Here is a 25,247-nt window from a genome sequence, read left to right on the forward strand (position 1 = left end):
TTGTCGCCCGAGCGGGGTGCGACGCGGGGGTCAGGCGCTCTCCGCAACCAAGATAGATGGCCTCTCTAAAAGAAACATAAGCACTGGAATCGCATCGGTGGATTCTGTAGAGTTCTGAAGATATGGAGCCCACCAGCCCTCGGCTCTAGGCTGGCCAGTTAATTCCGCACGGAGGTAGTATGTTTCTGCAGCTCATCCTAGTTCTGTGAACTGGAACCAAAGCACATAGATCAAGTTTAGCTCAAAGTTGTCAGCGTTCTGATAACCTTTTTAATAGTAACTAGACATATTTGGTATGCACGCCTACACTTTGTTTTGCAGAATACCAATGCTGTTGGTGTAGGGCCTCTAATATAACTCATTTACCCGTGCTGCCTAATGCCTGTTTTGGTCGTATTCTATGTAAGGATGTAAACCGGGGCCGTTTAATCCACCACTTATATTCTAACAGTTCAATAAAGTTGATTTTTCCAGGGAAAATGAACAATCGAGCTAGCTAAAACTAACTAAACAAGACTCGCGGGCGCCGTTTATTTGCCATTCACAACCCTATTTCTATGTAGGTTATACATTGATACTATTGGCAAATGGCAACAGAGGATAAGCCTTTATGCAGTGGTAAAACTCTACATTTTAGTAGATCATTACATGATATTATGTTAGACTGTGTTAGCGAACCAACTACATCCCTCTTGCAAATTTATTGCATTCCCAATGTTAAGCAACTATAGCATTTACCCGTGCCGTTCTCAGTAAGAACAGGTAGCACGACAAGTATTGCCTATGTTTCAAAATATAAGACGTTCACATGAGGCCTACCAAAACGTAATATCTTATATTTTGAAACGGAGGTGGTAGCAATTTGCAATGTTGTTCTCAGTAGAAAGAGGTTTGATATGGGCCAGCCTCATCTGCCTTTTGGGTCCCCATCTGACTGACCATTTTGAGTGCCCACTCAATGAATTAATAGCTGAAATAAAGATGATCTCCTTTTCCTGAGGTCAGCGATCTAGAGGGTGAATGTGACGCCTCAACCGATCACATATCAGTTTCTTCAGGCCCTCGTGCCTGTTGTGATCCTAGTGCTTGCCCCAGCGTTTCAACATCATGTCTACAACAGGTTTGGTTTGGTTTTGGGTTTGTTTGGTTGTGGATTGCGACAAATTTGAAGTTGGATCACAAAGGCGCACATGCACACCACCACCACTTTTCAAAGATACGTGCATTTTCCTTAGCCCCATTATGATTTCTGTCTAGTGATTCCCATCTCTTTCAGATCTTCAGTTCAGACCCGGATTTGGACCCAGATCACCCCTTGCAACCTGGCCTGGTTTTCTCCACAATGGGGAACTGAAATCTGTGCTTCTTCCAGATGTTTGCCAACAGTTGTACTGTGTCAGTTTACCAACTTCTTCTCGGCCGATAATCTGTGGCTGAATAGTGCTTTCTGCTGGAGATGCAGATGGACCATGAAATTGCTGTCAATTCTGCGCCTTTTGTCATACATACTAGCATGAATTATGAACCCACTGCATGCATTTATTTGTGGACGAGTACAATCTGGGGACTTGCCCAAAAAAAAGAACAGCAGTACAATCCACTGTGTGTGCAAACCAAAACGGAAATTCATTCATTGCAGGAGTAGCCTAGTTTGGTTCAAAACTGAAACATACTATTTGTCTGAAGCTGGTCCCAAGTTGCTTGCTATGACAAGACAGTACATGCAAGATATACTCAGGAATACATATATGCCTCAATGGGAAGAGGCCCCATATCCTCTTGAGGAATCGGCAGGAAGAAAACAATCACCGTAGAAATAAACTATCACGTACAGCTTCCTTCAGTAGATCAGCCACAGTCCTCACCATTCTCTTCGCTTCCCTTGTACTGACAAATAGCATGATGCCCTTGCCTTCGTTGTCAGCGACGTCATCAGCACCCTGTGCCTTAGCAGCGATCAGTGCAGCCTGCAACAAGATCCAGGATTTCAATTTCGTAGCCGCAAATTGGGGTAAACTAAGTACTAAATGGTTACAAACCATCAGTTAGCTTCATTCAGTTCTGAGGTACTCATTGGTCAGCTACCAACAAATTAAAGTACATGTAGTGGTATACAATACTTAATTCAATTAGCTAACCTGGATGGTAAGCGCCAAGTTATCCTAATCTAGTACTCCCTCCGTTCCGGAATATAGTGCGCGTAGATTCAGACTCTAATACCAACGCATGTGCTGGAGGCTAGCTTTGGACGAGAATAACCCTGCTTTCTCTGTCCCTCGCACACACAACTAGTACTAGTACTAGCTAGCAAACACCGGCGTGGGCGACGCCGGCGGAAGGGAAGAGGCCAGCCGCGGGCGTGGTGACGCCGGCCGACGCTGGCGGAAGGGAAGAAGCCAGCCGCGGGCTTGGTGACGCCGGCCGCCGGCGGCGGAAGGGAAGAAGCTGGCCGCAGGCGGTGCCGCTGGCCGTCGGCAGTATACGCGTCGATGCTGACCATGGACACGGAGAAAGCAGAGCGGGGACACCAGCCACCGTCACGGACGCGGTGTTGCTGCCCGCTTGCGGTGGACGCCGGCCGCCAGTGGAGAACGCGGAGAAGGCGGCCAAGGACGCGGTGACACCGGCCGCCTCGCCACCACAATCTCTTGGATCCGGCCGACACAGAGGAAAGGAGGCCAACCCCGAGCTCACAGGAGGTCTTCGGCGGCACCTGACCGCCTCGCCACAACAATTTCCTGGATCCGGCCGGGCGGAGAGGCATGCGCAGGCGGCAAGGAAGGCAGGCGACCCCGCGGCCTCGCGCCACTACCGGCACACGCACCGGAGACTGAAGAAGCCAGGACGCGCTCAAGCATGTCCTCGTGGAGCTGCCCAGCTTAGGTGTCGCCGCTATGTCCGCTCCAAGATCCAGCCGCCGTGCTCCTCGGTCGTTGCTCCTTGTCGCCGGAGCAGGGGAACGGGAGGCATTGGCGTGGTCCACGTCGCTGCTGGTCCAATCCCGACTCCCGGCCACCTGCGATGCATGTTGTGTGCGGGAGGAAGGGGATAAAGGCCATGGGTGCCTCCATGCAGTTCCGGGGTTACTTTTGTCCAGAAGAGCACAAAGTTGCTTATACGCACTACATAGTGGAATAACTCTAAAAAACTTATGCGCACTATAAACTGGAACGGAGGGAGTAGTATTGTATACTGTTGTCTCATTTTTGACGCCTGGTCAAGATGACCACATAAAGGAAAGGAGGGAGATGATACGTAAAAATAGGCCCAAGATAATAGCAACCATGTATTCAGACTGCAATGATAAGATTCCTGAATTGGCTTACTCTCTAGTCTCTACACATCTCCCGTAACTACCTCACACACACCCTAAAGACCATGATTGAAATATTTTCTTAATTGGCTTGCTCTCCTTAACTGACTTGCTACAAAAAGATAAGATCCATTTGGAATGTGAGTTCAATTGAGTTAATTCAAGTTCAAGGCCAAGGAAATATAAATAAGTGGGAATGTCTTTAGCATAAGATCTGTAAGAAACTTATAACAATTTCTTAGGCAATTAATAAGTTTTAGGATGCAGTGCACAATAGCGTGAATATACAAACTTACTTTTACGAGGGAAATATCCTGATCTATTCCCAAGGCCTCCAACTGAAGCTCCGAAGGCACATACCGAAGAGCAACCTGATCTTGTACCTATTATCTCATATAAGCGTCAATACCAATATGTTTGTTGAGCTATTGCTTTTACCAAATCTCAAGAAATACCAATAGCACATGAGTTGTTAGACAAAAGAGGAGTCGATGTAGTAACAGAAAGACAAAAATCCTCAAGTGACCACCGTAATCAAGTCACCTCTGTCACAAGAGCCATAGCTTGCAACCTCGGCCTCTGCTCAAACAGGAAATTGCAATATGTCTCTTTGTCTTGCTGGCAATGAGAAACTAAGAAAAGACACATTAAGCAGAAAGTGGCTAGAGATGCGAACGATATGTAGAACCCGAAGGAGGTGACCCAGAACGCGAACTGGATAGGAGATGCTAGTTAGACAAGGCAACTAACAAGATGACATTAGTGAGTCAGACCATAAAGAGGCTCACCATCAGAAGCTCGGAGGTGAACATTAAGATAACTGAATCTGTTTACCAAGTTTACAACCCTAACACTTTAGAGCATCTACAACCAGAATGTACTCCCTCCATTCCAAATTATAAGATCTTATAAAAAAAATGAGAATCAGATGTATATAGACGCGTTTTAGTGTGTTTGTTCACTCATTTCAGTCTATGTAGACCATATTGAAATATCCAAAACATCTTATAATTTGGAAGGGAGGTAGTACTAATTTGAACCCCTATATATCCTCGGACGTGTCCAATCACCCCTCAAACCTCAAATGTCCGCGTCCACAGCCGTCCCCCTCATATGCAAACCCCCAAATCCATGCAATGCATGCAACATGAAAATAGCAAGACGTAGATCAACATATAAACAGGACAGGACATACCAAGTTCGACATAGCAAGACATAGATTGTTCGGTAGCATCTTCAACATAGCTACATAGCAAAATATGATAGCAAACTACTAGTAGATGCTAGTAGATACGGAGGGGATGCCAGACTTATCACTAGTTTGGTTACTGTCCTCAGCTTCATGCCTGGAGAAAATCCTCAGCCTGAGATGTTGATGATTTTTTGCCTGGTCAGGCAGTCCTGAACTCCTGATGGACAGATGTTTGGTTGGTGTCCTGAGCCTGTATATGTGTTAGTCTGGTATATGTATTATTAAGAGTGTATAAACACCATCAGCAGACCATTACGCCAACCAAGCCCATAACGCACCAGTCCACCGAGCATTTCCTTAGGAAATAAACCGAGCAGAACAAAAATAGGAAAAGAAAAAACAGTTGCTTTGTCTAGATCACCTGATCCCCTCAACACCAGAACTTGCGTCGCTCCATTAACGCGGGTCTCTCCTTGAATACCCCCTCCACCTCACATGAATGGGGCAATACAAGCTCATGGCGGCCATGGCAGATGTGCAGAATCTTGTTCCCATGGCTATGGCTGCCGAATATTCATGGTTGTTGACAAGCCAAAGCTCACGCCTCGTCGGCAGGGACGGCAGAGCTTCTGCTCAACCATGCGGATGTGCGGAACGGACCCAGCCAGACGCCTAGCGGCGTGGGGCTGCTCCTTAGTGAGTCGAGCGGCTTTTGCCATGGCCGCCGCCTTCTGCTTCACGAGGCGCTCGGACTTCTCGATGCCAATACGGAGCACCTTCGCATTTTTGCGACAGCGGCGGCGGCGAGTGTCCGTCTCCACCGATGTGAAGGACCGGCAGATGCGTCGCGGAGGAGATCGGTGGGGAGGGGGAGGGGGGGCTCGAGCATGGATCTGCACGACCCACAATCGGGCCGGCTGAAGGCCTGCACGGCCCTCTGCCTTGCATGACGATCGACCCGCGCCTTCAACTCAGGCAGCCATGGCAGCAGGCTCTGCAGTGCGAGCACGAGCACCCAGCGCCGCTCGGGAGAAGCAACGGCTAGATGTGCCAAGCACCACTAGTCGCCCCGCCACATGACAGGGGAGGGCGCGGACAACGATGTGTGGCTTCAGGCCAATGCGGAGCTTCCCCTTCGGGCCACCGAGGCCGCGGAGCTTGAGTTCCCGCCCCTATCCATCCACGAACGGCGAAGGGCAATGCGGAGGATGTGCTCCTCGTCGTCCGAGGCGGAGGAGTTAGATACCTCCTTGAGCGCCCCCTAGACAATGAAGTCTGACTCGTTGATGGATCCGTTGCTGGAGTTGGACATGGTGTGGCAAGGGGAGGGGCTGCAGAGTGGACGAAACTACGAAAGGAGACAGGCAATGGAGCGGTGCAGTCAAGAGTGGACTCTGAGGTTTTGTCCAGGGTGGGGTATTTGTGGGGTCAGACTAGGCCAGCCCGACGTGGGGGCCGCGTTCGGACCGCCCCACATTTGGACTAGGTATGAGGGTGCCGGTCGGCTCGATCGTTTGGGCAGGGTATAGGCGAGCGGTTGGGTGGCGAATTCGTGACCGGGCAGTGGCCAGGTTGTCCCCTCGAACGTTTAGCGAGGGTTTGAGGAGCCCGGTTGTAGATGCTCTAGGAGGTGCAAGCGATATTGCGGAGTTGGTACGTTCTCCTCACCTCCTCCCTCGCCCCCTTACATTGGTGTTTCCTCTTCATGCCCTCCTTAGTTTGGAATAATCAAAACCACAACGATACTTTCCTTTCCTTTTCCTATTGGAAACCATATCATGCATTAACTCAATCAAATCTTACCGTAACCATGTCCCGCATCAACTCAATCAAATCAAATCTTATCAAAACCTGAACTAAATCAAAACTTACCTTGCCTTCCCTTGCCCATATCCAACTAAAATCAAATCTTAACAAGACCTCGACTAAATCAAATCTTTCCTTACCATCCCCTACCCATACTCAAATCAAATCAAATCTTACAAAATCTAGAATATGATGGGCGTAAGGTATATGTCGGACATGATTGTTATTGAACCAATAGAACATGTATGCCCCGTTGCAACACATGGGCAGGTAGCTAGTAGTATTCAGTGTAGCACTAGAGGAAGCTCTATTAAACCAGCACCATGCAGATGAGTCTCCTCTACGTGTATCTATGTGAGTGCCTTCAGAAGAGACATGGAGCACATTCACAAAGAGTTGGGCATGTCATGGCTCAAACTCCTTACAGAGCCACATCAAGAACTTAGGAATTCGTTGGAACTACAGGTCAACACAAACAACCACGCAACAAAAGCATGTGTGACAACCAGCAATGCAAAGATAATCCAGCTGACGTTGAATAGCAGAACTCTTAAGCGTAGAACTCATCAACAGCGGCATCTTCCTGCTGAAGTTTTACCCCTGCGGACTGGTAAATGGCATCACCAGACTGTTGGTATTGCTGACAAAGGTGAGTCCATATGATGAAGGCTGAAAGAGTCCCACAATTTCATAAGAAAGCTGAGGCAGGACATTCGCGATGAGGACGGACACAACACGAGCCAGAGCATCACCATCAAGCCACAGAGTGTAGGCAGTTAGCTGGTCGCGGTAAGAGTCCACGGCCTCCACTAAGACTAGGCAATCAATTGATCACTAATCACCGCAAGAGTGCGAATCTTTTTTCATAGTTGGGAAAATCTAACAAGGGGCGTGTGCATCCTCACCCTCCCGTGCGGCGGGGCGCTGAGATCCATGCCTGCACATCGCGCAGTTCAGCGAAACGAAAGTAGCGCACACATCAAGCCCAAGGGATTCTTAGTATGTAGCATTTTCTTCTCCGCCGCTCCCCCCCCCCTCTATCCCTTTATTTCTTCAGCAAGATCGCTCCTCCATACCGGAGGTAGCTCGTGTCGCTCCTTGTTGCGGGCCTGCTCCGACGCTAGAGCGCCTCGGCTTCTAGTTGTTAGGAAAGCAACTTGTATTCCCATGAGGCCATAGGCCGATATATATACATGTACAGATGTGAAACATATGCAGGAAACCCCTTATACAACGGGATAAATACAAAGGGGTACATGACTTATAGTATAACTCTAACACCCCCCCTCAAACTCATGGTGGATGAACAACACTGAGTTTGGAGAGATAAAAGCCATGTTGTGCTCTAGTCTGGGCCTTCGTCAGGAAATCCGTCAACTGTAACTCGGAAGGCACATACTAAGAGCAATAACCTAATCCTGCACACCAGCGCGTACATAGAAAGCATCAACACCAATATGCTTGGTGAGCTCATGCTTCACAGGATCGCGCGCAATGCTAATAGCACCTGTACTGTCAGATAAGAGCGGAGTCGGTGTAGTGACAGAAACACCAAAATCCTGAAGTAACCACCGTAACCAAGTCACCTCTGCCGTCAAAAGAGCCATTGCTCGCAACTCAGCCTCGGCACTCGAACGGGAAACTGCAATCTGTTTCTTCGTCTTCCAGGCAATGAGAGAACCACCAAGAAAAACACAGTAAGCAGAAAGTGAACGGCGACCTGAAGGATCACTAGCCCACGTAGCATCCGAATAAGCCTAAAGTTGTAAAGAACTGGAGCAAGGAAAGAATAGACGGTGAGAGATTGTGCCCCGAAGATATCGGAGAACACGAAGGAGATGACTATAGTGGACCGATGTGGGAGCGGAGACGAACTGACTCGGAATATGAACCGGATAAGAGATATCCGGACGAGTGACAGCTAGATAGACAAGACTGCCAACAAGATGACGATAACGCGTCGGGTCAGGGAGGGGATCACCATCAGTAGCACGGAGGTGAACATTGAGCTCCATAGGAGTCTCAACAATGCATTCGTCAGTAAGAGCAGCACGAGCAAGAAGATCCTGGATATACTTTTCCTGGGATATAAAAAAGCCATCAGAGGTAGAAGAGACTTCAATCCCAAGAAAGTAGCGAAGAGGGCCAAGATCAAACATAAGAAACTGCTCACTAAGACGGGCCTTTACAAAGGCAATATACTCGGGGTCATCCCCAGTGATGACCATGTCATCAACATAGAGAAGAAGAAGAGTCCGACCACGAGGAGAAAGGTGAATAAACAATGCTGGATCATGAGCACTTGCTGAAAAACCAGCAGCAGTGACCACAGAGGCAAAACGCTCAAACCAGGCACGGGGGGCTTGCTTAAGGCCATAGAGAGAGCGACGAAGACGACAGACCATGCCATCAGGAACAGAATACCCAGGTGGTGGCTGCATGTACACCTCCTCACGCAGCTCACCATTAAGAAAAGCATTCTTAACATCAAGCTGAGATATAGAGCAGTGGCGTGCAGAGGCAACGGCAAGAAGTGTACGAACAGTGGTCATATGGGCCACAGGATCAAAAGTCTTGTCATAATCACGACCATGCTCCTGCTGAAAACCACGAGCCACAAGACGAGCTTTGTGACGCTCAAGAGAATCATCGGAGTGAGTCTTAACCTTGTAGACCCACTTACAAGTGATGGGACGGACTCCGGGAGGAAGGGAAACAAGATCCCAGGTACCAGTGCGTTCAAGAGCAGCAATCTCCTCTGCCATCGCAAACTGCCATTCAGGATGAACAACAGCCTGACGATAAGAAGTCGGCTCAAGAACAGCAGCACCAACGGTGGGAAATCCAAAGCGATCAACAGGCGGACGAGGACGAGAACGCAAGCCATAAGTAGGCTGAGAGGAAGATGACGACACATCCACGGAGGCATCCACAGGACGTGAACGACGAGTGTAATACTGAGGAAAAGATGGAACAATAGAAGGAGGAATCGCCAAGGTAGAATCATGGGGTGGCGACGAAGAAGTCATCGGAGATGAAGGTGTAGAATCCGGTGACATGCTAGACGAGGAGACCGTGGAAGATGGTGGCAGCAAATCGACTAGAGGTGGGGAAGCAGAGGGAGCGGAACAAATAGGCACAGGCTCGACAGGGGTGATAGGTGAGTCAGGAAAAGTGAGGAAAGAGATATCCTCCACTGAAAAGGTCGAGGAAGATGGGCGTGGGTAGAAGGGACGAGACTCATCAAAAGTCACGTCTCGAGAGATACGCATCCGACGACCGATAGGATCCCAACAACGATAGCCTTTATGCTCATCACTGTAGCCTAAGAAGACACACTCAACAGACTGAGCGGTCAGTTTGGTGCGTTCGCGAGGAGCAAGAAGAACATAGCAAACACAACCAAACAAGCGAAGCATCGAATAATCAGGAGAACGATCAAAAAGACGCTCGAAAGGAACACCACCCTGTAGAGCAGCGGAAGGCTGGAGATTGATAAGATAGGTGGAGGTGGAGACGGCCTCAGCCAAAAATGAGGCGGGAGAGAGGCAGCAATCAGCAATGCACGAGCCGTCTCAAGAAGATGACGATGCTTTCGCTCAGCCACACCATTCTAAGCATGAGCACCAGGACAAGAGAATTGAGAGAGAGTGCCTTCCTCAGCAAGAACACCACACAACATCTTAGAGATATACTCGCCAGCAGAGTCAGCACGAAAAACACGAATGGGTGAAGAGAACTGAGTATGAACCATGGCAGCAAAACGCTTATAAATAGACAACACCTCACTACGAGAAGTCATGAAATAAAGCCATGTGTAACGAGAGAAGTCATCTATGAAAATAATGTAGTATTTATGACCACCTTTCGAAGCGAAAGGAGCCGGACCCCATACATCAGAATGGACTAAATCAAAAGGACGCTTAGACACTGACTCACTATGTGAATATGGTAACTGAATCTGCTTGCCAAGACGACAACCCTGACACTCTAAAGAGACATCTCTTGAGACAGACCCCAGAAGGCCTCGACGAACTAAAGACGACAACCGAGAGCCACACAGATGACCAAGTCAATGATGCCACTGCTTGAAGGAACCAATAACAAAGGCGACTGAAGCGGAGGAACTGGCGATAGTGGTGGCAGCAGAAGGAACATGAAGCTAGTCCAACTCCCAAAGACCCTGAGAATCACGACGGCGAGGGCCAGCCCCAACCAGAGTGTGCGTGCGACGGTCCTGGACAGAACAAGAGTCAACGTCAAGGATGACGCGACAACCAGAATCAGTAAGTTGACCAGCAGAAAATAGATTCATGGTAAGTCGAGGAACATGAGCAACATCAGGAACAGAGTAAGGAGTGGTAAGAGTGCCTCTACTAACAACAGAAAGTGGAGTACCATCAGCAGTGAGGACATGAACAGGAGAATCCAGCGAGCGAAGAGAGGACAAAATGGAAGGAAGTATGAGAAGACATATGAAAAGAAGCTCCAGAGTCCAGAACCCATGGAGATGTACCTGACTGTGTAGAGGGTGATTGCTCAGTGCGGGAAGCATCAGTCACAGAACCAGCAGTACCCGTCGAGGAAGAACCTGAAGCCACGAGCAGACACTTAAGTCTCAGAATATCCTGCTCAGTCAAAGCAATGGCTGAAGCTGTCGAGGTGGATGACGAAGTCCCTGAAGATGATGATCGCGCCTTGCGCAGGTGTTTCTTCTTCGTGTAGCACTGAGACTCAAGATGACCATCATTGTTGCAGTAGTCGTAATGTGGACGGGGGCAACCTGAGCCTTCAGAAGGAGTGGGCAAAAGCGGCGATGCACTCGAGCGAGAAGGGGTCGGTGCAGTAGGTGGCGTAGGAGCCCGAGTAGCGAGCACAGAGGGAACCTCCAGCAAACCAGCACCACGTAAGCGAGTCACCTTAGCACGAATCTCAGAAAGCGCCTTCATGAGAGAAATACAGCCACGAGCAAACAACTGAGCACGCCGGGGCTCAAACTCCTTACGAAGCCGAGACAGGAACTCATAGACGCGATGAAACTCCAAATTGGCCTGGACAGCCTGGCAACAGGGGCAGGTACGACAACCAGCACTGCGGAGAGAATCAAGCTGGCGCCAGATAGCAAAACTCTGTGCATAGAAGTCATCAACAGTAGAGTCACCCTGCTGAAGAACATGCTCCTGACGGACCACAGAAAGGTATAAGGCATCACCAGAGGGCTGATAGCGCTGACGAAGACGGGTCCACATCTCAAAGACAGTAGGAAGACCCAGAAACTCAGAAGCAAACTGAGGCAGAACACTAGCAGTGAGAACAGCTGCAGCACGAGCATCATCATCAAGCCACTGGGTGTAAGCAGACAGAGCACCATGATAAATCTGAAGAGCCTCCTCATAAGCCAAAATCTTCTCATCATAAGCACGATCAGCAGCCTCATCAACAAGCTTAGCCGCATCCTTGGCGGCCTGATTAGCATCCGGAGCAAGAACCAGTGGAGTCGGCGGAGTAGGGGCCACCGGAGGAACCGGACGTGGCGGACAGCAGACCTCGCCAGAAAGAACACCCCAGAGACGGATGCCACGCATGTGAATGCGCATAAAGCCAGTGAACTCGGTGTAGTTAGTACCATCGAAAATCATCGGACAGCGAGGGACAGCAACATAGCCAGATGCAGCAGACATTTTTTTAGGAAACAAGTACGAGACGATCCCGACGAGAACCGCAGACAGCCGTCGCCAGCAGCAGGGGACGGCTGCAGGAAAATCAGCGCTGGCACCCAGGCTGCCGCTGGGAGTGCTGGATCGCAGGAGAGGCAGGCGCGGCTGGATCCAGAGAAAGGCTAGGCGCGGCTTGGACTCTGGCGACTGGATCAGGCTCTGGCGACTGGATCAGGCAGCCCTGGCGACTGGAGGAATCGGGAGAAGGCGAGCGCCCCTGGCGACTAGAGGAATCGGGAGCCCTAGGGATTGGGCGCCCCTGGCGAGCTGGAGGACCTAGCGATGGGGGGAACCGGGCACCCCTGGCGGCTGGAGAAGTTCGAGCGCGCTGGAGCAGGAGGGAGATCGACGAGGGCGTGGATCGATAGGAGCACGAGTTGCGCGTGCGAAAAAAAACCCTAAAGCTCTAATACCATGTTAGGAAAGCAACTTGTATTCCCATGAGGCCATAGGCCGATATATATACATGTACAGATGTGAAACATATGCAGGAAACCCCTTATACAATGGGATAAATACAAAGGGGTACATGACTTATAATATAACTCTAACACTAGTGAGCGCACCCCCATCCACGCTCCTCTCCCTCTGTTTTGCATCACTGTTTTTTGCAGTGTTTTTTTCAGACTTCATGGGGTGATCTGAATCGCCAGCGAGCTAGACGACGATGGGATAGAATGGGGCCTAGGACTCTAGGAGGTGCCACGGGATCTCTCAGTCAGTCACATGTATACGAGCGCTAGGGATTTTCGACAAGGGAGGGGGGGGGCACAGGCACGAGAATGGCAAGGTCGGCAACCAGTATGGCAACTGATACACCAAATCTGGAAAGTAGAGACAACTAATCTAGAAATTACGTGTACAACAAAATTCATTTTTGGTAACTTGATACAATTAATTTGGATATTAGTACAACCAATCTGCCAATTAGAGATAACTAATCTGGAAACTAGGTGCAGGTGAGTACATCAAATCCATCTTCGACAACTTGAGACAATTAATTCGGAAACCAATATAGCGAATCTAGCAATTAGAGATAACTAATCTGTAAATTAGGTGTTGGTGAAAATAGCAAATCCATCTTTGGCAACTTGAGGCAATTAATTTGGAAACATATGAAGCTATTATGGTAACCAAGGGAAATAGGCATGTACAGCAGATCGCATCCGTAATTTTTGGCACAATTAATGTGACAAATTAATACTACTAATCTGGCAAGAGCAACAACAACAAAGCCTTTAGTCCCAAACAAGTTGGGGTAGGCTAGAGGTGAAACTCATAAGATCTTGCGAGCAACTCATGGCTCTGGCACATGAATAGCAAGCTTCCACGCACCCGTCCATAGCTAGTTCTTTGGTGATACTCCAATCCTTCAAGTCTCTTAACAGACTCCTCCCATGTCAAATTCGGTCTACCCCGACCTCTCTTGACATTCTCCGCCCGCTTTAGCCGTCCGCTATGCACTGGAGCTTCTGGAGGCCTGCGCTGAATATGCCCAAACCATCTCAGACGATGTTGGACAAGCTTCTCTTCAATTCCAACTCTATCTCTTATATCATCATTCCAGACTCGATCCATTCCTCGTGTGGCCACACATCCATCTCAACATACGCACCTCCGCCACACCTAATTGTTGAACATGTCGCCTTTTAGTTGGCCAAAACTCAGCACCATACAACATTGCGGGTCGAAGCGACGTCCCGTAGAACTTGCCTTTTAGCTTTTGTGGCACTCGTCACAGAGAATGCCAGAAGCTTGGCGCCACTTCATCCATCCGGCTTTGATTCGATGGTTCACATCTTCATCAATACCCCCATCCTCCTGCAGCATTGACCTCAAATATCGAAAGGTGTCCTTCTGAGGCACCACCTGCCCATCAAGGCTAACCTCCTCCTCACACCTAGTAGTACTGAAACCGCACATCATGTACTCAGTTTTAGTTCTACTAAGCCAAAACCCTTTCGATTCCAAGGTTTGTCTCCATAACTCTAACTTCCTATTTACCCCCATCCGACTATCATCAACTAGCACCACATCATCCGCAAAGAGCATACACCATTGGATATCTCCTTGTATATCCCTTGTGCCAGAAGCTTGGCGCCACTTCATCCATCCGGCTTTGATTCGATGGTTCACATCTTCATCAATACCCCCATCCTCCTGCAGCATTGACCTCAAATATCGAAAGGTGTCCTTCTGAGGCACCACCTGCCCATCAAGGCTAACCTCCTCCTCACACCTAGTAGTACTGAAACCGCACATCATGTACTCAGTTTTAGTTCTACTAAGCCAAAACCCTTTCGATTCCAAGGTTTGTCTCCATAACTCTAACTTCCTATTTACCCCCATCCGACTATCATCAACTAGCACCACATCATCCGCAAAGAGCATACACCATTGGATATCTCCTTGTATATCCCTTGTGACCTCATCCATCACCAAGGCAAAAAGATAAGGGCTCAAAGCTGACCCCTGATGCAGTCCTATCTTCATCCGGAAGTCATCAGTGTCGACATCACTTGTTCGAACACTTGTCACAACATTATCGTACATGTCCTTGGTGAGGGTAATGTACTTTGCTGGGACTTTGTGTTTCTCCAAGACCCACCACATGACATTCCGCGGTATCTTATCATAGGCCTTCTCCAAGTCAATGAACACCATATGCAAGTCCTTCTTTTGCTCCTTGTATCTCTCCATAAGTTGTCGTACCAAGAAAATGGCTTCCATGGTCGACCTCCCAGGCATGAAACCAAACTAGCAACTAGACTTAATACATCCACTGCTGAATCATGCATTGCCTGAATATTAGATCTTGTTTTACTCGACCAAAGACTTCTCTGTGTCCTTTTTTTGTCTCTCCTTGGAGTTTTCTGGGGGCAGTTGTACAGTTGTAACTATATCTGGTGTGGATTTCACGACTTGTGCTTTTTTGGGAGAAGAATCACATGATAGGGATGAAAGCAGCAAGAGAGGTGGGGTAGTCGTGACCCATTAGTGTTTGGGATCGGAATCGGGATGCATGTGCGCACCAGCCTACGGCCCTACCGGCTATTGCTCTCTTCTGTCTTTCGCCATGTGCTCGCATTTACGGGTCGTGGTTGCTGCGTGTAGTAGCCACCGCATGGTAGGACCTACGTGCAGCACCGCTGCCTAGTCAAGCCCTTGATAGTTTACGTTTTGATCTTAGGCATCATGTGACATCATCAGCAACCTTAGCAGCATGAGCGACAGCCTTATCAACAACAGTCATAGGGAGTGGTGAAGATTCCACAGGGGCAACAGGGCACAACAGATAAGAAACCTCGCCAGAGAGTATGCCCAGAGACGCAGACCACGCAAGTGAATGCCCATGTGGGAAATGAAGTCAGTGCAATCAACATCGTCAAAAATCTACGGGTAGCAAGGGATGGAAACGAAGCCCGGTGACAAAGAAATTGCCTTCTTTTTACAATGCTCAAAGGGAACCAAGCAAAATCAAATGATGTCGATGAGCATGGAACAGAGAAAGGACCGACCCACCAAGCAGCGACAGAGGCGCTGAAAATCAGCAAGCAGGGGCACTAGCAGCCAACACCTGACAACAACATCAGGATCATCGCAAAGACCGCAATGGAGGCCAGCAGCTAGTGAGGACGACAGGTGGCGGGGCGCGGATGCTTCGCTCTGGGACGGTGGTGGCTAGGGTGGGTCGGCGGCTGACGAGCGAGACACGTGGCGGGGCAGGCATGCTTCGATGTGGGGCCGCGGCAGCCAGTTCCTAGTACTCGGGCGGGCGGATTTCCATAATTTGTTGTACCTTGAGCCAATGGAGAGAAATTCTAACCATAATGAACTTCTGTAAGTAAATTTCCAAATCCAACCACGAGTGTAGCCACCAAACTTAGAAGTAACCTTTCAAGAGCCCTTGAAAAAGGTGAATTTAACAATAATTTAGTATCCAACTGAATAGCATAATTTTACTTTTAGACTACTGTATTACAAAACAAATTATATTATTACCAAATTACAACCATCAAAGCAGAATATATGTTGTGTTACATACTTGTTTGTTACTCTAGTTTTGGCGGCAATATTTTCTACTAAATGCTCCTATTAACATTCTTTGGGTGCTGATGTGAGTTGGGCATACAATTGAGTCAATCTCTTTTTAAAAACTAAGTCATTAAATGCTTCTTGTCCCATAGCTTGGAGCTAAATGACAAAAATGTACCAAACTGGAGGTACAATAGAAGATAAAAAAAACATGTTAATGAATGGTTCATTTAGTCATGATACCATTAAAAATTAAAAAAGAGAAAAATGACTCATGATTACCAGAGCATCTCTACCATCAACCAACTTCCTTATAAATAACTAAACTAAGAAGCTATTTACATGCTCTACTATCAACAACAACAACAAAGCCTTTAGTCCCCTTAGAAGACATAAATATTTCCCCTTTAAGCATAAATTAGTGGAAATGTCTATAGCATAAGATCTGTTGTTAAATACGAAGTATTATGCGAGGAGAAACTCGGTGTAGTTCTTTCACAGTTAACAGAATCAATAAATATTAGCATGCAATGCAGTATGGTGTGAATACACAAGCTTATGTCATCTAATCTGCTATGAGATGCTATATTCCATCAGTGAGAAAGAGTAGTACTATCCACCACTGGAAAGATATAATGTGGAATGATGACAAATTAAAATAAGTATGGATAAACCATAAAGAAAGTATGGATAAGCCACTGGAGAGAAGTTCTGACCACAATGGGCTTCTGTGAGCATATTTCTAAATTCCGCCACTAATTCTAGAAGTTTTGCACAGACACTGAAGAAAGTGTGTTCAGCTATAATTTGATGTATCCAACAGAATAGCACTATTTTACTTTTCAACTACTCTGTTCCAAAACAAATGATATTATACTAGATTGCCACCTTCGTCCAAAATACATGTAGGTTAGAAGTTTGTCTTGTCTGTATATAAATACTTGTCACTTGTTTTGGAGGCAATATTTTCTTCCACTTAATGTCCTTTTTTTTAGAACTGACGTTTGAGTTTGGAAGCTAGGCCATTAAATCCGTGTTCCGTGTGCTTAGAGCTAAATGACAAAGAAAAATACCAAAAGGTATAAATGAGATGAAGTCATGATTACGTCAAAAAAAAACTCATGATTACCGATCCACCTGTACCATTAATTAACTCCCTTAATAACTAGACTAAGTTAATTTCGTGCTCTATTCTCAACAGCAATAAATACTACAATTAATCTACAACCATATATAGAAGACACATAAATAGTTTCCCCTAAAAGTAAATTATAGCATATATTGTGTAACAGAGGTGTATGTGTAATTGTATTAGCTATTGCTAGCTGAGAGCCTAAGAGGAATGTATGATTTACCTGGAAATGATGAGTTCTAGAGATGGGGAATATTGAAATGACACTCTCCATGGACATGCTTCGTCAAGTTCACCTCATTAATCCTTTTTGAGGGGCACAAACACCCCACTGAACCAAAATCCAGATTCTCCTGGTTGCAACATTTAATAACCAAGTACCTAGTTTTTTAACATGTTAACATAAAATCTGTTAGAACTTAGAACCACTTCAACATTGATTTTTTTATTCTGTAAAAGGAAGCATGTGCATGGAACAGAAATAATGAAATTTTGGAATGCAAGAGAGATCATTAAAATTGTCTTGACAAGTCAACAAGGCAGATCATCTCAGCCCTCTGTCCTCTAGATTATTACTAAGGACAAAGACTACAACAACACTTTTGGCTTCAGATTATGCCATAAAATAACATGGAAATCACTTCCTATGTGGTCCCTAGAAGATACAAATGTCACAAGTATCTAGGCAATAAATTTGTGTATTAATGTGCTCAAACAATGCTATGAGCATAATTCCAAAACTCATATATTGCTTTAATGTGCTCACAAGATTCCATTGGCATAGTTCCAAATTACATAAAGAGGTAAACAGCCAAGTGACTCAATTTCATGTTCTCCTCGCCAAACCATTTTATGCAAGGAACACGTACATCTAATCAATATGCAAGGAACACGTACATCTAATCAATAATGTTAGTTTAATAGGAATCATCTTGATTGCTTAGCCATAGATTAATTTGTCTAATTATTCAGAGAAAATTAGTTTTTTCTAGCATAATACAATAGCGAATTATGACTCTTGCTAAAGGACAGTTAAGAACACTGCATAACAAGTTTTGAAAAGTAAGCCCATCATTCTATCAAGAAGACGGGAAGCATAAGGAACAACAAGTCAGGGAACTCATTATCCCTGAAGACAGGTACAGGTAATACAGCTATGTTTATAGTTTTCATATAATATCTGTTGAAAGCTTCACAAAACTTTCTAGAAGCTCCCACCTTGATTGCCCTTGTGGAAGTGGGCTTGCAGTTGCGGTAGTTTTTGGATAGATGACCCATTATGGACACCTTGAACCTGAGCATTTTGCTGCTGCTGTAGGTGTGGTGGTGGATTTGCTGTCTGCACATGCTGAGCAGCAGGTTGTTGTGGTACAAGAGTAGCATTTACAGCCAAATTTTGGTTCTTCAGCACCGACTCATGCTGGACTTGAGGTTTCGCCTTCTGCTTACAGTTATTATCTCTAGGCTGATAAGTTGTGCTTGATGAACCATAGTTATAGGCATTCGTCTGTTGAAACTTCTGGAGGACTTCTTGAACAGGAGGCGACCCAGGTAGCTTAACATGCATGCACTTGCAATTAGATCCATTAAGGCAAAAGCCCACGCTAAACCTGCAATTCAGATTGGAAGGAAGACAGTTTATGTTAAAGTTTTGACAGCACTCTTTACAACAGCTACACTGAAGATTGAAATGGGCTTAAATGCCAAGTCAAACAGTAGATTATATGATCTAGTGGGTAGCACAGGAGACAGAACTTTGAGTAACAATATGAATCGTCACAGAAGTTAAAGATTCCATCAATCACTAATTAAACAATACGAAAACCAGTTTAATTGAAGGCGCCAAAAATTAACAAACTGAATCAGCTAAATTAAAACCTACCAATTATGTTCTATTATGTGATAATTGTTAAATCCATCATAGTTGGTTACTCCAGAAATTCATACAGCATGGGCACCTAGAATGCACAGACACTGATACGCGTATCAGCATCGGACCGATGCAGATACGTGAATTCGCCATTTTGGAAAAGTTTTAATTTTCTTTTTAATTCACCAAAATACTGAGCTGGTAGGTCGAAGTCCATAGGAGAGGATCAGAAGAGTACTAACACTGTAACATGGCTCCACAATGGTGCCCTTAGGTTGGTAGGTTCAGCAAGAGGAGCCATCTGGAGGAGAGTATCAGAGGAGATGAGATCATAAGAAGACTAGAAGAGAAAGGAGAAGAGGAGCAGCTCGTTGTCTGCTCGCCGCCAGTCTGCCGCCGCTGGGCGAGCAGACGCCGCTTGCTGTGGAGCTCGGGAGGAAAGCAGCAGGGACGGAAAATATGAGGCGTCGGGGGACTAGGGTTGTATCGCTACTTACCCCTTAACTGGGCTGGACCATATCCGAAACACACCGGCCGAGTATCCAGTATCCATGAAGTATCAGCATTGTTTTAAATCATCTAGGGTTAGTTTGGTTCATGTCCTCGTCGTGCCATGCCTGGCCTGGAACCTGCCAGGATTTTCAGAGAAGCTGTTTGCTTGCTGTCCTGGGACTGAGGAAGCCAGCCTGGCCTGGATACTTGAGCACTTTTGTTAGCCTGGTCCAGGCAGACCGAGGCGACCCCAGGCGTCCAGTTTCGAGCGCCTGGGCAGCCGGCCTGGATGCTAATTGCTGCCTGGGAATTACTAATCACAAAACGACGGCACTCCTCCAGCTATAGTAGGTCAGCAGTACAGTCCAAGATTCCTTTTCAAATCCATTTAACTATTCACCAGGCCAGGCTTCATCCAAACACATTTCCTTCAGGCCAGCCTGGCCAGGCAGCAATTGCTAGCTTCTTGTGTCCACACCAGGCAACATTTTTTACCAGGCATCAACTTGTGGGCACAAACCAAACTAGCTCCTATTCCCTGATACTCAGGGGATACATATCCAGGACATATTGGAGCAGTATCCGTATCGGATACGGTATCCGTTGCGGATTCGCTGCAAATACATAAACACCAATGTTTTATGGCGTAATGCATTTTATGGCAACCGACCCCCTTCATAACATTATAACGCTTATTACGTATGGTGTGACAACATCATAGACACAACCTAACTTTGTATTTGATTGCTAATTAAATCACAACTTCATAGACATAACTAGGGATGCAAGTCTGGCATAAGCCCGCAAAAGCATGAGGTTAGTTCGCTAAACCTGTATGGAGGAATTACAACTAACTTGAATCTTTTTGACATGGAAGCGGGGCGGATCGGGCGCTGCTCTGCATCCCTAGACATAACCTAACTCTGTAGCAGATCTGGAGGGGAAAGGGGGTGGAAGGAGGAGGGGGAAGGGGGTGGCGCGACGAGTGGAAAGCGGGGTAGCGGGAGAAAGGGAAAAGGGGTCGCAGGGGGAGGGGATCGTGGCAGGGGTGGAGGGGAGGTAGTGCGGAGGCTGGAGCTCCCTCCCTCCCTGCCTCTCTCTCTCTCTCTCTCTCTCTCTCTCTCTCTCTCTCTCTCTCTCTCTCTGTTTCCCTCCCTCTCTCTCAGCCTCTGTAAACTTCGCAGGAGTCTGTCAAAAAAAAACTTCGCAGGACTAAAATAGAAGTGATTTGAGATGGAGGTGTTCCTCACATTCTGCACTCCGGGATCTCCTCGTCGGAGCCGGATCCAGCGGCGACGGAGTCGAGGTAGTCCTCGATGTCGAAGCGGAGGCTGCCCTCGTCGCCGTCCATTTGGATGCTGCGGCTGCCAGGGCCATGGGACGGCCCTCCAGCGGAGGGGATGGGGGCTTCGAAGGGCCAGGCCGAGGATTCGGTGCCAGCGCCGGCCGCGTCGAGGCCGTCCTCGAAGTCGAAGCGGAGGCTGTCCTCGTCGCCGTCCATTTCGATGCTTCCGTGGCCGCGGCCACGGGACGGCCCTCCCACGGCGAGGATGGGGGCTTCCGAGGACGCGGAGCCGGATCCAGCGCTCGAAGCGTCGACGTCGTCCTCGAAGTCGAAGCGGAGGCTGCCGTCGCCGTCCATTTGGATTGAGGGAGTGACGGTGGGAGGGGCTAGCTAGGGTTTGGGCGCTGAGATTTTTGTGTCTGATCGGAAAACGTTTCGACCCAGATCTAGCCGACTGATTGTAGCGCCGTGTCGGCCGCGCTGCGAGCCGTCGGATCGTGCACTCACTGATCGTGCGTTAGGAAAACTCCAACGCACAACCCCAAACAAACGCGCGTTTTGTCTGGATTTCTCCCATTTGGCATTTGGGATAACAAACGGACACGCATATCCGCTTGTGGTCGCGCGGTCGTCGGTGTGTCCAATCGATCCGCCGCATTTCAAATTATCCTATTATTTAAACTTTAAAATTTAACACAAAAAATACCTACATAAACATTGCCATTAATATAAACATTAAAACGTCCACGGTAGTCAGGTTCACCACATCAATATAAACATAAACTTAATAAAGACATTAAAAAAACTAGATAGGGGTCGTCGTCGCCAATGTCGCCATCGTCTTCCGTAGCCGTCGTCATCACCGGTGAGGTCGACGTATGGAGGTGGCTGCTAGAGGTAGGCTGGCGGCCCCTGCCGGGCGGGAGGCGTCTGTTGTGGCGGATGCGGTGGCGCGTGCACAACCTCTTCACATGGCGCGGAAGGTGACCACGGGTCGGCGTTCACCTCAGGCATGCACGGCACGGTCTCCGTCCATGTTCAGGACTGCCAGACCAAGGCTGGGTTCCATCCTGTCGGCTCCTCCTCCCTCGGCGCCTCTGCCCGGACGTCCTCCATGACCTCCTCCTTGACGTAGGCGTCGAGCTCTGGGAAAGCGGCGACACCGGCCGCTGACAGGGCCATCATCTCCTCGAGGCCCTGCCATTGGCACTCGTGGTGGGTGTGGAGGGAGTCCTCCATCGCCTGCCTCATGTGGTCCTCCTCCTCAACCGTCAATGTCGCAGGCAGTGGCGGGGACCGCGACGGCGTAGGAGTAAGGCCACGAACCAGCCTGTGCCCGCGGGGCTGGGGCGGGCTGGGAGCGCGCGCAACGATGAGAGCGCGGTCGTGGCGGGCTCGGAGGATGGCGGGCAAAGAAAGATTGCCGGCGGATGTCGTGCTCGTTGGGGAGCCACGTATCCTAGAGAGGGGAGTCGGTGGCATACCTCCGGTCGTCAATGAGGTCCGGCAGCAGGTGGGCACGGTGTCGATTAATCTCCTCCCGACAGGCGCTGCCGCTCACCGGGATCGGGGGAATGGGCACCCGATCCGCGGAGAGGTGCCAATTGTTGGGAAGGTGCACGCTGCTCCATGGTAGCGACGTGCGCATCTCCCAGTACCACTTGCAGATCTCCGCTACGGCCGCTGACGAGGTGCGGCGCCGTGCAACGAGATATGGAATGCGGGTGGAGGTAGAGGAGGAGTGGTGGAGCGGCGACGGCGACCGGACGACGACCCAGACTCGTGGTCGTGCTTCATCTTGCGGCCGAGGAACCAACAGCCAACCATTGTCGCCGGCAGGAAGGTGGAGGAGCAACAAGCTAGGGTTTGGTTGTCGGGGCTTGAGGAGGCACGCGTCCCGGAAGTGGAAATATGGATTCCCACCGGTCCACGACTTCCACATTAAAAAGGACGATGACCGCTCAGTCGGGGTGGCTGCCAGGTGGGTCCGCCCGCGCGTGCGCCGTAAATATGGACGGTGGGAGGTAGGTGGGCGGCTGCCACGCGGGCCAGAGGCGAACACGGGGCGGGCGTCTATTTGTCGTTCGTGTGGAGGCAAGCTAGGCACATGTTTGCATCGAAAATGGGGCGGGCCGGACACCAAACAGACAGAAAATGCGGAGCGGTCACGGTCGCACATTGAGCCGTGTTGTCTGTTCAATTGAGCCCAAACAGACATACACGGACCGAATGAGGTTGCGTGTTGGAGTCGCCCTTGTAACACGTTTTTTCTTTAGAAGCTGGTTTGAGGGTAGTTTTCTTTCCTGCAAAAATAACTTCGCGAGTAGTTGAAATAGCTTCTCTAAAATGCCTCACAGAAACTCCAGTGAAAATAATTATACAAAAATTGTATGTAAATGCTATCATGTTATCTTGTAGGAATGCTATGTAATTTTTCGATGTGTTTGGTGTACATGTGAGCAAGGAAGAAAAAATGTGAATATCACGAAATGCTAAGTGTTATAATAAAACGTTGTGACATTGACACTCGAGAACAAATGGAACAAAAGGAAGATCTTCAAGTTATTACAAGGTTCTCCCAATAAAAGCAGCCACAATAAAAATTAATCATCAAGAAAAAAAACACTTAAATCAGTGGCATCGTGTATTGCACCCATATTAGTTTCATCTACGAGTGCATTGACACGAGAAGTGCTCTACTCATGAACATAGGAGCCGCGCTCAGCCATGTTAAAGTGCTCATGACATAATTTACTATCATGAACATAGTTGTGAGACACGTGCGTGTAATAACTATCATCTTTTGCATCTCGACTTTGTATCATGTTATGCCAAAGGGGATTCATCATTTTATTAAGAACAGAAACAAATCTTTCGATGATATTCCATAGCGATGAATGTTGATGGTTAAAGGTCTTATTTCTCCCTTGCAGAGGTACTCATCGGAAATCGGGTACATAGTACCGTGGCCCTTGTATGGTGCTACACACCTGACTTTATTTGATATACATAGTCTACAAGATAGTATTTTTCTATAGTGATAATTAAAAAATACAATGAAGATCAGTATGTATGTGCAAACACAAAACGCTACTAGTGTAAAAGAATGCATGTACAAATTATTACCATCCGGACTCCTTTGATACAATATCCAGAAAAAATGTATGAGGCATAGAATCACAAACTACTTTCCCCGATTTTGCTTTTTCCATCTATCATATGTGCCAAAAATGAATTTTTCAATTAGCATATAGAGCTACCACGTCTACAAGTATCACACCAAAATGCTCATCATCTAGTTTGTGTCACCAAACAATGTTCATTGTCTACTTTATATCACCAAACCAAAATATCAGTGTCTAATTTATATCCCTGAACAAAATGCTCGCCATCAAGTCACCATAAGATCAATTTATAACATACAACATACAAGTACTTTGTCACGGATCAAAGAAATGATCATTGTCTAATTAATCACGCGGCACACGGAGATACTTGAAAATAGAGTCAATTTATCACATACCACATAAACCATGGTCATGTAAATAATAGATTGACAGCCGATAGAAATCATACTATCCACTAGACAAAGGAGGTGTGCCCTCGTCGAAGTGGGGGGCGGCTGCAGGGGTGCGATAGAGTAGAGGCCTAGTGGAAGGGCCGAGCAGTAGAGTCGATGGTCAGCGTCGAGCTTGGAGATAGATGGAAGGGTGGTGCAACATATGCGGAGGTGGAAGTCGTCATCGGCTTTAAGCACATAACCCGGAGGTCGGGAAGCTTTGAGATCGGCGAGGATGAGCACCGGCGGTGCAGTCTTGAGTGGAGGATGAGTGGTGGCGAGAGGCAGGCACGAGTAGCAAGCGGTGGGATGTGTGGATGCTACGAGGAGAAAGGTGCCAGCCAGCGCGCGCTCGTGGGCGATTGGGCAATCAACTCAAGCGGGACAGGTACCGACGTCATGGTAGGGTGGGATCAGGGGGGAAATCCTAGCAAGCTCATTGGGGACACACATGTGTGATGCGTGCTTGTGGCTTCCTACTCATGCGGGAGAGGTTGGACCAGATAATTTTTTCCACTCGAGGGTTAAGTGGCAACTTGAATTTAATAATGTTCTATATGAGGAACAATATATGGGGAAACAATTGAATTCACTTGCTTTGGTAGCTCACAAAGTTGACTCTCGAGCTTCTTCCAACTCCGCAAAGAGTGTTTTCTTACTATTCACTGTAGGCCAAAACCTCTACAGGACTGCAACTTTATTGAAAAGAATCATATGTACAATATATGCAAAGAGTATGATGCTCACATAGATGCAAGAACCGCCCTAATACAACTTACCTTTTAAGGTGGGAGGTAAGAAACCCATCTAACAGGTCATATCTAAACCTAGGCTTAATCCCATAAG

General features: G+C 47.7%; 2 protein-coding genes across 3 annotated transcripts; both read right to left on the reverse strand.

The window, feature by feature from the left end:
* Positions 1–1,605: 1,605 nt before the first annotated feature.
* On the reverse strand, positions 1,606–17,439 carry LOC125516037 (retrovirus-related Pol polyprotein from transposon RE1). Of its 2 annotated transcripts, none has more exons than XM_087526899.1 (2): positions 3,610–17,439; positions 1,606–1,967 (listed from the first exon to the last, which is right to left on the reverse strand). In XM_087526899.1, exon 1 carries the CDS (start codon positions 9,728–9,730, stop codon positions 8,069–8,071), a length of 1,662 nt encoding a protein of 553 aa, XP_087383025.1. In that variant the 5' UTR covers positions 9,731–17,439; the 3' UTR covers positions 1,606–1,967; positions 3,610–8,068. Both variants share the same exon structure in this region, with proteins under 2 accessions (XP_087383025.1, XP_087383026.1).
* Positions 17,440–18,221: 782 nt separating this feature from the next.
* On the reverse strand, positions 18,222–21,292 carry LOC125526600 (uncharacterized). The gene is made up of 2 exons (XM_087526901.1): positions 20,808–21,292; positions 18,222–18,805 (listed from the first exon to the last, which is right to left on the reverse strand). Exons 1-2 carry the CDS (start codon positions 21,197–21,199, stop codon positions 18,400–18,402), a joined length of 798 nt encoding a protein of 265 aa, XP_087383027.1. The 5' UTR covers positions 21,200–21,292; the 3' UTR covers positions 18,222–18,399.
* Positions 21,293–25,247: the final 3,955 nt, after the last annotated feature.

The sequence above is a fragment of the Triticum urartu genome, chromosome 6A (genome assembly GCF_056163025.1).
Source record: "Triticum urartu cultivar PI428250 chromosome 6A, HENAU_Tu73, whole genome shotgun sequence".
NCBI classification, from domain to species: Eukaryota; Viridiplantae; Streptophyta; class Magnoliopsida; order Poales; family Poaceae; genus Triticum; species Triticum urartu.

Excerpts from the sequence above, each read along its gene's own strand:
- LOC125526600 (XM_087526901.1), bottom strand. The coding sequence starts at position 21,199 with ATGGACGGCGACGGCAGCCTCCGCTTCGACTTCGAGGACGACGTCGAC. Across the intron at positions 18,806-20,807 it reads GAGATCCCGGAGTGCAGAAT|GTTTAGCGTGGGCTTTTGCC; the intron begins GTGAGGAACACC and ends TCTGAATTGCAG.
- LOC125516037 (XM_087526899.1), bottom strand. The coding sequence starts at position 9,730 with ATGCTTCGCTTGTTTGGTTGTGTTTGCTATGTTCTTCTTGCTCCTCGC.